Below are 16296 nucleotides of genomic sequence, written 5' to 3'. Positions count from 1 at the left end.
AGATAGAAAATATTTGCCTCTTAGGTTGTTTATATGAATAATCCCAGCCCTAATTACTAGGTGGATGTGGTTATCAAAGATAAAGTATATGAAACTAATTTATAAACTCTTAAGTACTGTATACTTTTTCTATTTTTTAAAAAAACCTTCTGTTGTACTCACTAAGTGCTAGATACTGTTTTAAGAACTTTACAAATATTAATTCATTTAATAACAACCCTGTGGGGTAGGTGCTACTATTACCCCCATTTTTAAGATGATGATACTGAGACAAAGAGAGATTGAGCATTTCCCTGCTTTAGATTCTGTTTTTCCTGCACTGTCTGCCTCTATGAGCTACTGCTAATTCTGCTGTTGAGTCAAACAAAACTGAATAGTATTGCCTGTAAAGAGAAACTGAAATAATCTGAGAAGAAAGCCTCATAGGAAGTCTAAATCTGTTCTTTTCAAGTAAATTGGACTGACTGTGTATTATGTATTAGCAAGAGTTGTTATGCAGATTTACACATGAAGTCTGTTGTTTTAGTTATTGATAACTAAAGTTAGATGGATGAACAGGTAATATGTTGCTCAGCTTCGCATATAATACATCTACATCAGTCGGGAAATAACCCTGGTTCTGGTCCTTGCTATGCAACTGACTAGCTGTGTGACTTTAGGCAAGCCAGTCATTTAGTAAGTATGAACTGAGCCCCAGTGCATAATCTCATGTTAACCTGGAGAAGTGCAAATGCATGAAATATTAATTAGTATTAGAAAAAATAAATAACAGAAGAGACATCATTAGGCAATGTGTAATAACTTCTGGTAAATCATTAACATAGTAAGTCCCTAAGTTCACCTATGGAGAGCATGTGAGCAGTGGTTAGGCAAGATTTTTGTCAGAGAGGTGGTGTATGAGCAGACTTTCAGGGATGGATATATACCTGTGGGGATGAGGAATGGAGAAAGAAAAAGCATTCGAGTTTATTAGAGAAAAGAGAAAGGAAAGAATAAAGTGATTCTAAAGTTTCAAGCATTGGTGCCAAAAATAAACCTGTAAATGAAACTAGTTTGGAATGGATGGTGTAGGAGTCAATTTTGAACATACAGTGTGAAATTTGAAGTAGAAACCTTCAGAAAATTTCTGAGAGCAGAAAAATGCAGTGTTCAGGGAGGTCAGACTGGGCGACCATCCTTGTGTAGATTTTAGCTGAGACAGTGGGAGTTGACGGATTCTCCAAGTTAGGGAGTGTAAAGATAAAAAACAGGAAGCAAGTGACTGTGCTTTTGGAACTTCAGCTTTTTCATTTGATTAGAATGATTGAGTGGAAAGGAGGACATGGGAACTCTCTGGGGTGATAGAAATGTATTATTAATCTTGATTGGAGTGTGGGTTACACAAGTGTATGCGTATGTCAAAATTCATCAAATGTACACTTAAGATTTGTGCATTTCACTTGATGTAATTGAATGTCAATTTTAAAAAGATTTAATCAGAGAAAGAGTGAGGTGAGAAGGATCTGACCCCATATGAAAGACTCCCACGTGTTTGTCACACTGTTAGGCACACCGACTTTCAAAGAGGTAGAAAACATGGTCCTTAACAGGGAGGCCCTACTGCAGAGGTGTGGAAGAGAAGAGAAGGAAAAAGAATTTAACTATTAAATAAATAATCAAGCCTTCGCACCACACACACACACACACACACATACTCTACAGGATTATTGTATAGATTAAGTGAGATGGAGAAAGAGATCTGAAAAGTTTTTCTAAAACTAAAGTATTAATTTGTTCACCCATAAATTAGAGGTGATAATACCTGCCTTTCATGGTTCTGAGAACTTAATGAGATGATGTATGTAAAGGAACTTAGTAAGAGCCAATAAACGTTAGCATCTTTTTCTCCTGGCTCAATCTTAAGTAATAAACTAAGAGAATTTAAGGAAGTCAAAAACAAATCTATCTTTATGTTCATCATGCTATTATTCATAATAAGGACAATTTAGGAACAATCTTTCCAAGAGTAGGAGGCTAGTTAAGTAACTTATAGTATACCTGTATATGGAAAATTATGTAGGCTTTAAAAATTTATATTCATTAAAAGAATTTTAATAACAAAGTGTTTACAATATATAGTAAAAGATGTGCTGTAAGTTATATATGGTATGATGTCAATTCCAAAATTATATTCATGGAAAAATGTCAAAATTTAAAATTTTATCTCTACATGCTAATAAAATGTGAAGTTTTGATTTCTTCATTATACTTTATTTTCAAAATTTTCAAGAACTAGCATACATTATATAAAAACAAAGTTATACTTTTAACCACCTTGAATTTTATAAACCAAAAAAAATTACAACAGAACTCTTCAAGGAAGAGTAAATAGAAACCCATAATAGTTATTTATAAAGATTAAAACTAAGGATGTTAAAAGGAACAACATTAAAATGGAATTTTAGGGGGCCAGCCCTGTGACCAAGTGGTTAAGTTGATGCACTCTGCTTCCACCACCCAGGGTTTTGCTAATTTGGATCCTGGGCGCAGACCTGAGGCCACATCCCACATGGCACAACCAGAAGGACCTACAACTAGAATATACAAATATACAACTATTTTCTGGGGGGCTTTGGGGAGAAGAAGAAGAGAAAAAAAAAGATTGGAAACAGATGTTAGCTCAGGTGCCAATCTTAAAAAAAAAGTGGTATTTTATTTTGTTTAAATCAGTGTATTTGTTCATTCCACAACTATTGAGTACTAATTATATGCCAAGCATTGTGTCAGATGATATAAATATACTGACTGTATTCTCAAGGAATTCAGTCTGGTGGAAAAATCATATAAACAAGGTGGAAATTATAATAAAACATAGTAGTTCCCGTGCTGCTGATGTGAACAGGGCATGTTGGGATCCCCCCCGCCCAAGATAGCTAACCAGTAAGGGAAGTGGACACTTAAAAATGCCTATCTAGAGGACTTGACACCTTGAGATGAGTTTTAATTTATTCCACACCTCTCACTGGACAATATTCACAGACTTTTATCTTCTTCTACCTTTTAGCTGCAATACAGCAATGGAGATCTGAAGGTAGAATAGCGGTATGGCTGCACATTCCCATTCTCCAAAGCCGATTTATTGCTCCTGCCGCTTCCCTGGGCTTCTGCTTTCACCATGCAGAATCGGACTCCTCAACGCTCACCCTGTGGCTGGGAGAGGGGCCCAGCAGATTACCAGGATATGCTACACATCAAGTAGGAGTTGCAGGTCAGTTTCAATCTAATAATCGGAATTAACTTGTCAAAGGTTCACCCAATTTCTTACTTCTTACAGTTGAGCCATAATTCATTCATGTGGAATAACAATTTGCTTACGTTAAAGCATTAATCATTTTATCCTCTTTGGAACTGTTGAGTAGTGCTTTAAATAGATGAAGTTTGCCTTATGAATCAGCAGAGGGCAGCACAGAGAACAAGCAAGTTTAGTGTTTAGTTTTCCAAAGGATATGTTTGAACATGTTTTGCACAGATATTGCAGTTTTGCTACTTAAATAGTAACACTAAATTGGGATCAGGGAATAAATTCATTATGGTAGGACAAACATTAGTACTAATTATGTGACTTTGTAAAATACAAGATAGCTTTTAGGTTGAATTTAAGGTACAGCAAACCAGGTTTTCGATGATTTGAACTTCTTAAAGACATTTACATTAAGTTTTTGTGCCATGCAGTTGTTTTAAATGGCTTAACTTCAATATATTATAGAATTTTGAGTCACCGATTAGCTTCAGTGACATAGTCTTGAGAGAAGACTTGCTTTAGGCTAAGACAGGGGCTCTCAAATTGTAGAGTACATCAGAATCACCTGGAGGGCTTGTTAAAAGGGAGTGCTGGGCCCCACCCCCAAGAGTTTCTGATTCAGCTGGTGTGGGTAGGGCCCGAGAATTTGCATTTCTAGTAAGTTCCCTGCTGCTGCTGCTGATGTTGATGCTTTTAGAACCAAGATTAAGAAAATTCCTAGATTTCCGGAAAAATTAAAATAGTATAGAATCCTTATGACTTACACCAAATGAAAGCAGTAGTACATATTAATTAGTAACTTAACTAATGATAATTTTATTTGCCTTCCTATAATTTACAAGGGCTTTTTTATTTTTCATTGAAGTAAAATTTATGTATGACTATGTAAGTTTCAGGTATACAACATTATAATTTGACATACAAGAGTTTTTAAAGGTAGTTTGCACCTTTGAAGTCTTAAAAGGGTTATTCAAGGATGTCTAATGTTTTCTCTGTCCATGATCTCACTCCTATGTAGCAAGTACAGGCATTCAGAAACTTTCCATTCAGCTCTACTTCAAAAGACCACTTGATAAATTGATGACAGCTTCATACTTCGTTAGAAAGGCATACAGATAACTATCAATTCATTGGTATGACTTTTAAATTAGAGTTTCCAGTTATTATACAGAATTGGTAAATTTGGATAAACAATGTCCTATGAAGGACTTGTTTATACCTAAGTACTGTATTGTGTATTATAATTAAGATCTACTATAGGAGTTCTGGGAATGAGAGACCTGGAACTTGACCAGAGTCTTGAAGAATAACTAGGATTTGAAGTGGCTGTTGGGAGTGGGGACAAGATAATGTAAGAAATTGTTCTGGAAACATACAGAGTTTTTTTAGATGAAGAGAAAATAGTTGACACTTGTTATAAGCAACAGAAGGTAGGTGTGACTAGTGAAGGGGATCAGAACGTACCACCCCAGATTATGCCGCTTTGGCATAGTGATTATTTTGAGCTAAAGACAACTGAGAAATAGCAGATGCAGGAAGGGCTGTCTGCCTCCTCCTTTCTAGATTTCTTGTACCAGGAAGAGGAGAACATTCTTATTGCCAGAGACAGGGAGTTGACACTGAGGTGAGTCTGTACAAACAAACCTTTTTAAAACAACCCTTATATCCATTAATTTTCCCCATATATTTCCTAGTCGCTTTCCTACAGTTTACTTCCCCTGGCCCAAACCCTTTTTCTTTTGTTTTATCATGTCTTCATAATTTATTGCTCTTTGTTAAAATGGTATATAAGTCCCTGGGTCTAACTGCTCTTTGGGGATTTTTGCTTCTTTCTGTGAAGCCCTTCACCTCCACTGCAGGCCATGTAAAAATATTAACATTAAATAAAATTTAATACTTTTTCTCCATTAATCTGTCTTCTGTCAGTTCAATTCACAGGCCCCAGACGTAGAACCTAAGTGGGTAGAAGAAAAAATCTTTCCTCCCCTACACTGGAATGGAGTGAGCTATGGCTTTCTTACTGTTCTTCAAACATAGCATTCTTGTGTCTGCCTCAGAGCCTTTAAACCTACTGGTTCCTCTTGCAGTGCTCTTCCCCAGTGCTTTAGTTATCTTGCTCCTGAACGCCGAGGTTTCTGCTCAAAGATCTCCTCAGAAAAGCTCCTGAGCTTCCTGTCTAAAATAGAGCCTTCCTGCATGCCAGTCCCATCATCCTTTGTCCCTTTATCCAGCTCTACTTTTCTTTATAGCACTTATCACAATCTGAAATTATATTTTATTTCATGTAGTTAATTTCCCCCACAATAATATAAACTCTGTGAAGGCAGATATTTTCTCTCTCTTGTTCACCACTGTATCCTCAGGCTAAAGATAGTGTCTGGTATAAAGTAGGTGCTCAATAAATATTTCTTGAATGAATCATTGAATAGATCGTCAGGTGGAGACATCAGCCCTTTGAGAATGCAACTGTAGTGTGGTGAAAGGGTGATCTTGCACAGTGAGAAGAATGCCTACTCGTAATCCAGGCCGACGGGCTGTCAGTCTTTGAGCTGTGTGGATTTGGGCAGTGAAAATGATACCACTCACGGGATTACTGTGAGGAATACCTGCGATAATGCTCATAAAGCACTTAGCACAGTACCTGACTGAGCATAATAATATAATAATAACTTCTATTTAATCCTTAATCTCTTTGGATTTATTTAACTTTCACGTTGTGACCAGCAGGGGTCACTCAAATTGTGCTTTATGGATGCTAGTTTTGTCTTTGGAATAAATATTTTGCTCATGTGTACAGTGAATTCATTAGGGAAAAGTTCAGTTTGAGTAATCACAAATTATTAAAATTTAAGAGTAAGTTTCCTTGGCATTTCTTTGGCATTGTCTCCCTTGTAAGGTCCGATTAAATTATGGTTTACATTTTTAATAGAAGCCAACATTAATGTTAATTATCTCTCTTAGTGGTTTTCCTTCTTGCCTTAAAATACTAAAGTATGGTGTTTTCCTTTCAGAGAAAATTGTTCTTCCTTGTGTTAACATACCCATCCCCTTATGTATTTTATCTCTACACAGCATTTATCACCTGCTCATGTTCTGTACCGTTTATTTTTTGTTTATTTGTCTGTCACCTCCTCACAAACACCAGAATGTGAGCCCCATAAGGACAGGGTATTTTGTTTTGTTAACCACTCTATCCCTAGCACCTAGAAAAGTGCCTGACACATAACAGGAGCTCAATTAATATAGTATATATAGAACTTATATGTATTATATATAAGAACTCAACTAATACTGAAAGAATAGAGGAATACACAGAAAATATTTTTTTAACAATATCGTCCCACATTGTGTAAATACAAATATTTTTAAATTTTGGCATTCAGTGGAACCTAATACAAATCATTAAAGTATTTGTATTTTTGACCCAGGATTGCCCAAAAAGAAATTAAAAATTTTTTAAAAAACATTTATTTTTGAGTCCCTGACATCTAGTCAAATGCTGAGAATGAATAGATAAAAGAATTGGACTGGAACTCAAATATATATAAAGTAAAGAAGTATTCCAAAACAATATACTGGTATGTTATAACGTTGTGTACATAATCTAGTAAAGACATTTAAGTGCTTCAGGGAAGATTAAGATATTTGAGATTTATGTCGTCAGGGGGCACGACCCATGTTCTGTACAAAGAGCGTCAAGAAATAGAAATGAGAGTGGAAAAGTCAATTTATTTATTCAAGAAATATTTTTAAGCCTTTAAAATAATCTGGACACTAAAGTAAATGCTATACAAGGATAGACAGATTAATTTATTTAACTGTGTACTGTCAGGAATAGACAGTCTAGAGAAGAAGCTTAAGCAGATGACTGTCCTGTAAATTAGCCTGTGCTAGAACCATCCTTGGTACTCTAAGCTGTTAAAACAACCTGGATAACTGAGCAACCAATTTCCTGCTGGAGAGATTTGCAAGTCTTCATGGATGAGGTGGTATTTGAACTAGGCCTTCAAGGATGGGTAGGATTTTGATGACCACAGTTAAGAGGGTGGGAGGAGTCTAAAGTAAATGAAATTAATATTTCTCAGTTATCTTTTATTTTTCCCCCCAACAGGAGCTGTATTTGATGAAAATACTAGAAAAATATTGGTTGTACAAGATCGAAATAAAGTAAGTTGCTTCTGCTTTATAAATTGTTTTCTAAATGTTCAGTTTTCGCTAGAGAAAAATAAAATGTAGGAATTTTGATATGCTCAAGGAATTACAGAAAGATATCTTAAAAGTCATTTCTAAGCAGTTATGGGTCATTTAGGTATTTATTTAATCCCAAAAATATTTATGCAGGCCTTGGAATGTCAGGGTAAATGCAATGTTACTATCTATTATTTTTATGGCTTCTGGAAAATTGTAAATGGCTCTATTTAATTGGGAAGACAACTCTGTTTCTAACAGACTATCAAGATAGTCTTCTATTCATTCAACATTCGTTAAGCTCCTAATCTGAGCCAGGTGCTGGGAATACAAAGATTAAAAAGACAATATCCCTGATGTCCTTAGGGTTAACAATTAACTTCGCCTTTAAAAAGCCCCTAAAGACTTCTCAGAGGAGGTGACATTTAAAGTGGGTCTTGAAAAATGAGTAGACACTTACTAGGCAAAAAAAAAAAAAAGTGTAGAAAAACAGACTGAGAACATTAGAATTGCATATATAAAGGCACAGAGTTCGGAAAGGGGCTAACATGGTGTCTTGGTCTGTTCAGGCTGCTGTAACAAAAATGCCATAGACTGAGTGGCTTACACAACAAACATTTATTTATCACATTCAAGATCCAGGCGCCAGCAGATTCAGCGTCTGGTGAGGACCTACTCCTGGCTCATAGATAGTTGTCTTCTCCCTGTGTCCTCACATGGCAGAAGAGACAAGTGAACTCTCTGGGATCTCTTTTATAAGAGCACTACTCCCATTCATGAGGGCTCCACCGTCATGGCATGATCACCTCCCAGAACCCCACCTCATAATACCATCATGTTGGGGATTAGGATGTCAACATCTGGATTAGTGGGGTCAGGTGGGGGGCATAAATATTCAGTCCATTGCACACAGTGTGGAAATAATGTGAAAAAGTTCACTGTGGCCAGGAGTGCAGGGAGTGGTAAAATATTTGACCAAAAGTCAAATAAAATAAAATATAAGACATATAGGCAGCTAGAAGCAGCAAAGGTTTTTAAGAGAAGTATCATGATTAGAGATCAAATGTGTTTATGCTCAGGAGTATAAGTAAAAGTGAAAGAGAATAATTATTTTGATACTTTATGAGACTTTAATAAATACTCATGGACAGAGTCAAACATTTTTTTCCCTATTGTATATGTTTTTAAAATTTTAAACTAATATTTGTAATGATAGCTGAAAGCAGCATCACACATTTCTCAGAAATGTTACCTAAAATTATTTTCATAGTTATCTCATAAAAAACTTTTGAAGTTTGGGTAAGGCAGGATCTCTGACTCAAACTAAGCTTTATCATCAACGGAAATTTATTGAATGCCTAAGGTAGTATTGTGCCTAGCCCTCAATAAGTTTTATATTTGAATTGGAACATATAAATATAAATATATATATATACACACACACATATATATATATATTTGATGAGAATGACTGGCGAGTGGGAAGCATGATTGAGTAGTGGAAGTAGATCCTAGTTAGGAGGGGTCCTGAGAGCCAGGCAGAGGAGTTTAGATTTGATGTGGAAACAGTAGCTTTTGAACGATTTTGATTGAGATGACAAAGTGATGAAGATGATGTATGGAAAAGATTAAACTAATACCAATATGCAAATTAACCTGACAACAATATCCTGAATGAAGGAGAGTCAGTATAAACACAGTGGACTTGGGAGTCAGGCTGACCTGAGTTCCAGTCTCTATGCCACTTCTACCTTGGCCACATCTCTGAGCCTCAGTTTCCTCATCTTTAAAATCTAGATAATAATATCTTCCTCATAGAAATTATGCATTCGCTGTCCTTTTTTCCAACTGGATTTATACCTAGTACTATGTGACTAGAGTTTGTAATATTTCTTTTGTATTAAATAAGGGAAAAATATGTTAATAAAATAAAGATTATTAATGCTTATAAGCAAAGAGGGGGAGGAGCAGGGAGGATGCAAACAAAGATATAGCCAGAGAGGCCCACCAGGTGATTGCTGTAGTAATTAAGAGGGGAGGTAAGGAAGCCTTGCACTAGGATGATGGTGTGAAAAGGAAGAGATAGATGCCTCTATGAATTGGTGACAGTAAATTTGTCAGTTAAGAAAAAGAATGAGTTTTAGGGGCCAGCCCAGTGGTGCAGCAGTTAAGTTCACATGTTCCACTTCGGCAGCCTGGGGTTCGCTGGTTCAGATCTGGGGTGTGGATGTGGCACCGCTTGGCAAGCCATGCTGTGGTAGGCATACCACGTATAAGGTAGAGGAAGATGGGCACGGATGTTAGCTCAGGGCCAGTCTTCCTCAGCAAAAAGAGGAGGACTGGCGGCAGATGTTAGCTCAGGGCTAATCTTCCTCAAAGAAAAAGAAAAAGAATGAGTTTTAAATCATTTGTGATTTTGAGTTGAGGGTGGGAGCTGAAATAATGGTATCGCTAGGGATGTTGGTAGAGGGGAAATGAATTCATTACAGAAAATTTGAGGTTGAGTTAAAAGAGATATTGAAGTGGGAATATCCAGACATTTCTTCTCATTCCTCCTAATGACTTATTGAGTACCAGACAAGAGGCCTGGCGGGGGACTTTCCATGGCTTCCATACAGCTGCAGTTCTAGCTATTATATTCTATAGAATCATGCTCTGTGGAGTTGTGCAATATAGCACAGTGCCACCCCAAGAAAAACAGGTACATAACAAACATTACATGAAAGAGAGAACTGAGTAGTGTGTTCTAAAAGCAGACAAAAAGTACACTGAAGTTAATTTTCGGCATCATCTGTATAAATAGTTGACAATTAGGGATAAAGTAGTTGAAAAATAGGAAGAGTAACACATATCAGTTCTTTCCCATAGGCCAAAGAGGTTAAAGGAGTTGAAACATGAAGATAATAGTTGAATCATACTAATCTATATTCTTCACATGTCTAGATATGAGTTAGTCCGCCATTCTCTAAAATAAACTATTTGGAAGTGAGGACTTCTCTGACATCACATTAGGAATGGAAGATAAACACCCAGAGAGCTTTGTGTCTGGTGCAATTCATGGAGTGTGAATATGTGTGTGTGTGTTTTAATAGGAAAGTTCGAACTTAGTTGTTTTAGAACATGTTAAACTTCAGTTATGCCCCAAGTACTACACTTAGTAACTAAAGTTAACATTTTATACTGCATTGGGAAAATGGGTTCAATTCTTCCCTGTACCTAGGTTCTCTCTTTGAAGGAAATTAATTAATTCTCCATTTTGGTCCATAAATGTATCATTTTGAGAAGAATATAGTTCTATACATAGAGGAATGTATCTCAGATTCTTCAAATTCCAATTTTTTACGTCTGTTTGTGTGTATGTGTGTGTATATACATATGACATATATATATGAAGTTAAAAGCCAAATTATTATCAGCATCTGCCAACTTGGCCATACAAGGAATATTCAGTTATAGTATAGCTGTTCTGAGCTTAGGTTTCTGAGAAAATTATCCTCCCTTTCCCTCTTCACTAGCTTTTGATCCCTTATTCCTATTTCACTGTGCTCTTATATATATATATATCACAGATGATTTTTTCAAAGACAAGATATAAACAATAATAATATGTATTGTGTATTTATGGCATGTCTTTACTTGAATACATGAGTACTTCACATGAAGTAGCTATTTTAATCCTCGCAACAACCCATGAGGATTTTTATCCCCATTTTAAAGATGAAAAACCTGAGGCACAGAGAAGCTAAGTAATTTACCCACAGTTACATAGATGATGTAGTGGAACCAAGATTCTAATCCAACCAGTTTGATTTCAGAGTCTGTAATCTTTAAAAAAAAAAAAAAAGATTAGCCAAAGCCCAAAATAATTCATTTCATAATAGAGCAATAAGCCTCAGTTTTCTCCACACTCAATTCCAAGTGTCAAGTAAGGACTTCAAAGACATACAACGATTTTCCTAAATGCCAACAAATTGTGAGGGACACCAGATGGTCCCTAGTTTATCCTATTCTACCTACAAAAGAAAAGTTCCTGTAGTCATTATTGTATTATTTTGTCATTCAGGTCTTACTACCCTTAGGGCAAACGGGCTTGCATATAATTAATATTGAGTATCCAAGATCTGAGAAGATTTATTTAGGATTATGTTCAATTAAATTGGCTTACACCAAAAGTAAATATTATAACTGGCAGACAGATGATATGTCCAAACGTTATTGACAAATACTATATATACAAGTAACAAATTCATTCATTTCTTTTACTGTTTGAAAAAAAATCTATACCTTGATATATAAAAATTACTTCCAAAGAGATCTTTTAAAATGCTTTACTATCTTTTAACTATATCCCTTTAACTATCTTTTCCTTGCATTTAAAGAAGCAGCAGTGTGACCAAAGTTCATTTAATCTTTTCTGGGCTCAAGTGACATAAGAAGTTGTAGAGACAAAACAGGATCAGGACACCTAGGTTCTAGGATTTGGCCCCACCACTAACTAGCTCTAAGACTTTGGGCAAATCTCTGAGCCTCTGGGAAACTAAGTTTCCCCACTTATAAAAATAAGGAGTTAGAGTCAGTGATCACAAATGAAATACTATAATTATACCTATAGATTTATGGAAGACAAGATACCAGATATAATCTGATGTTAAACAAAAATATCCAACTGAGTAAATTTTAAAGATCTTACCGGCTTTAGGCAACAATTCATGAATCTGGTAGCATTCCATCTAACAGATAGAAAGGAGCTCTGAAGACTACAAAATGAAAAGACTTTTATAGGCAGAAGGGGGCAGGACAAGGAAAGAGTGAATAGTTTGTGGCAAACTCATCTTCCTTAAGGGGACAGCAGGGGTCTGTCAGGCAGATTACTTCACTAGTGCTGACCGGGTAATTCTAGATTGACTGGTTTAAGATTCCATTCCTGGGAGAGGCCGACACTGCAATTAGGTTAGGCCTTAAGTCTCAGTTTGGTGACGTGGGCTTAGCACAAGTGACTCCATTTTGGACCTGTTGTCTCTTTTTTTAACACTGGTTTAAGCCACTTTATTATTTTGGAAAGAAAAGGGTAAACTATTCAGATTTTTAAATAGCACAGTGTTTCAGAAATGACTTTGGCAAATACAGTTTTATTAAGGACTTTAACAGAGACTGAAAGACAGCCAGACTAACATGATTGCTCCACTCTGAGCTGTTTCTCAGGGTTGGTTGATCTACCAAATTAGAATCTATGTATGTAGTTACTCATATATTAAAACATGGAAATTCATAGAAAACAAACCTAGGTCTGATAATGTTAAAAATCGGGTGGCAGTCTGAAAAAAGGAAAAAAGGAGCTCCCCTGGCAACTGTAGCTGTCTTACTCCAAACCTAGACAGAGTGATGTTTTCTGGCTGGTTTTTTTTTTTTCCCCTTATAAAACCTGCCAAGACAAATGATTTAACAGGTTCGGTTTGTAGGAATCAAACTTCCAGAGCAATCTGTATCATGGTAATTGAAAAGGAAAGAATTGAGTTGAGCTATATTTTTAAAACAGGGCAATAGTCAAAACTATGTATGCTAAATTTACCTAAATTCCAACATAAACCGCTAAAACTTTTATGATTCTCAGTTCATCGTAGTCGCATTCAATCTTCTCTAGTTTTGTTCATCTTAGTTTCAAAGACATGACTGCCAGTGTTTTCTGGAATGTTTGTTAGTGTTTTCCAAGGTAGTTGAGAAACAAAGGGAGACCCAAGACTTAATGACTAAACAAAAACTCAAGACTTCTCCACAGGGACATTGTTGTAGCCATTCTTTGTAATAAGTGAGTTCATCCTGTAACGTTAACTTATAAAGATGTGAGCGGAGAGTTTTCCAATCCCACCCCTGCCTTTAGGCTGGGGTGATTTCTGAGTAGTTAACCCTAGATAGCTTCCTAAGTGGTTCATTTGGTGGCTTTTGGAACCTACAGCCATATCTGAAGAGAATTAAAAACGCAGGTAAAGTGGGAGCACCAGCTCTGCTGTGGCCTCCAGTCTTCTAAAACATCATGACCAAACGTTTGCTACCGCTTGACCATCACCAAGTCACTGTTCTTCTGCTATAGCACGCATTCCTGATCCTGGTTGATGAGGTTTTCAGGCTAAAAAAATTATTTTAATTCCATCATGTGTTGCTATTTAACAGAAATAAAATCATATAATCAAATAATGATAATAATTGTGATGATATAAAATACTTCTACAAAATTATCTCCATTTTTCAGAAGAACTGTGATTTAGAAGGTTGCACTAACTTATTCAGCATTATACAACTAGTAATTGACAGAACAGAATTTAAGTGTAGAGAGGAATCTTTGCACTAAACCAAAGCAAGTGAAAACAGAAAATGAATTAAAACCTGGATGTGAAGGAGTCAGTAGTATATGGCAATGCCTACATGTATATTGCAGAGAATACAAAAGACTTCACTTGAATAGGGTTTTGTTTTTAGGGAGGTAGTTTTTGTTTTTTAATATATTGTGCAAATGCCACTGTCTGTTGCTGAGGTTAACAATTTCCTTCAGTTCAGGTGCCAGTAATGATACTAAGCAGTACACATTTGGTGGCCTAAAGAAGAGAGATAAGGGCAAAAGAGTGTGAAGAAAAGAAATATGGAGAAAAGGGAGATGATTAAGTGAAGGAGAAAAGGGTAATTATCAGTTCTTGACAAAATCTAGGATGATCAATTTGTAGGGTTTTTAGAATTGATTCTATATATAGGAAATAGAAAAGTCTTTATTAAAAATACTTTTGTTTTTGGCTTCCTGAGGTGGCTGAACTTTTCAAGAGTACTTATGATCCAGCAATTGTTCCTTTAAAAGTTAATAAGCTTTAATTTTTTTCCCATTACTCAAGGTTGTTTGGATTCTGAGAAAGATTAGTTCAAGGTAATGAGAGATGAATTAATAGATCAGAATGCCACATTATTAATTCACAGTGGGGGGAAAGGTTCCAGGCCTTCCATTATCAGAAATGAATTGAAGAAATATTCCCAGATGTGACATATGCTGCCTCCAAAATGCAAAGAGGTGCTCCAAGTGCTTTGAGTGGCAGGTGGCTGAAGGTGCAACAACTTGCCCATTACCTTAGAGATCCACAGACCATTATACCTCTAAAAACTGTATAAGTTCATCTCCCATTCTCTGGCACATATATGTCTTACTAAGACCTCTGGAGTACTTGACACATCCTGCTCTCCAGGTCCAGTTAGCATCAATACAGCAGGGTAGTGATAACTCCTGGTATAGAGTAAAATCACAACTACTGAGATCTTTACATATGGAATGGAATGAGGTACAGATGGAAGGGGAAGTGTTGGTTGATGGTAGCTATGGCACTTTAACAGCACAGGGATAGTAATAGTTACACAGCTTTGGAGATGGCTAGCTTTTGTTAACTGTTTTGAAAGCCTTGACACAATAAAAATGACAAGCTCAGGTCAGCCCATCAACTCAAGGCCCAATATGAAAACCATAGGCCTCCATGGCAGCATTTAAGGGGACCTTCGTATTCTGCAGCTACAGAACTGGCAATGCTGAAATTAAGACCTAGATCCAACTGTAAGCCTATCAGAGCTGCAAAGGAGACTGGATAGAGTTTGACAGATGTCCTATGTCAAAGCCAGTCTCTTAACAGGAAAAAGAGTAGGACCCTGAGGCCCTGAGTGAGTGAGCATGAAAATTTTGAATCTCATATTCTCCTGAATCCTCTGAGCCGATAGAAGCAGCACCATTCTTGCTAGAGAGAGCAGCCTCCCCTTGCCTGGAGGCTCTCCAAAAGACAAGAGCTTTTATATTAGGAGAGTGTATTTTAAAATCATTACTAGTCTGGAATATTCATGATGGTCTCCAAACCTGGTGACCTCTGACTATAGAAGTGTTCACTTACTTATAGTTAGTTGATTAGCATCATTGTTCCCTCAAAAAATAAATAAATAAATTGAAAATGATCCCCAAAAAGTAGGAACATGGACTACCCGAAGAAAGATGTTAACTATAGGATGAAAATAACTATGTGACTTTTAACCTTGTGGCTATAGCAGAGCACAAGATACGCAGTTGAACCAGCATGCTGCGTTATATTTTGTTATATAGCAAATGGCATTTGCAAGCAGAGAAAGAATGCTTCTACTTCTTTAGGTGGCTACATCTGTCATAGGTGGCTTAGGCACTGACTGACCTATCAGTCAGTGAGGAGTTGAATGAGAGATGACCTCTTAAAGTCCCGGTTCTTTCTGTGGCTCACAGGCAGAAATAAATGAACAGTACTCCTGAAATTTCCTATATGGAAAAGACTACTTCTCTTTCTCCCTTATGTTGGCAGAAGTCAAGTATAACAGTACACGGAGGGGAAAAAAGTAATGGGACCTGTGTGTATGTGTGTGTGTAATATATGTATAAACACACACATACATAAGAATGATTCTCATCTGCTTCCAAGTGACCAAAAAAATGATCCAAATGTAAAAAGAGCCTACTGAGTAAAATATGCTATAAGAGCCTCAAAGATGCAAATTGTTCGTATTATACTATAACAAAACTACTGAGAAAATCAGCTTAATGTAAGACAGTAAGAAATTTGATTGTATTATTAATAATAGCGTTTGGCATTTATTGAATGCTTAACCTGCACTACAGACTATCCTATGTGCTCTACATTATGTAGTTCCTTAAACATCATGGCAACCAGTTATCATCCCTATTTCACAGGCTGGGAAATTCAGCCAGAGTTAGGTCATAAAATAGTGTGAGAAGAACGTTTCCTCTGCCAGTGTGGGTGGTCAGGGAGTTAACTGACAACAGATTA

General features: G+C 36.4%; 1 protein-coding gene across 3 annotated transcripts in view; it reads left to right on the top strand.

Moving 5' to 3' along the window:
• The window catches only part of NUDT6 (nudix hydrolase 6), a 30218-nt gene that overhangs the window by 1892 nt on the left and 12030 nt on the right, over nt 1–16296 (top strand). For all 3 annotated transcript variants that reach the window (XM_046656552.1, XM_046656551.1, XM_046656553.1), the window contains exons 2-3: nt 3044–3247; nt 7392–7447. In XM_046656552.1, coding sequence (XP_046512508.1) covers nt 3044–3247; nt 7392–7447 — 260 coding nt within the window. The remainder of the gene's footprint in view (nt 1–3043; nt 3248–7391; nt 7448–16296) is intronic.

This window comes from Equus quagga, chromosome 3 (assembly GCF_021613505.1).
Source record: "Equus quagga isolate Etosha38 chromosome 3, UCLA_HA_Equagga_1.0, whole genome shotgun sequence".
Lineage (NCBI taxonomy): Eukaryota > Metazoa > Chordata > Mammalia > Perissodactyla > Equidae > Equus > Equus quagga.
This window is presented reverse-complemented; position numbering and strand designations above follow the sequence as displayed.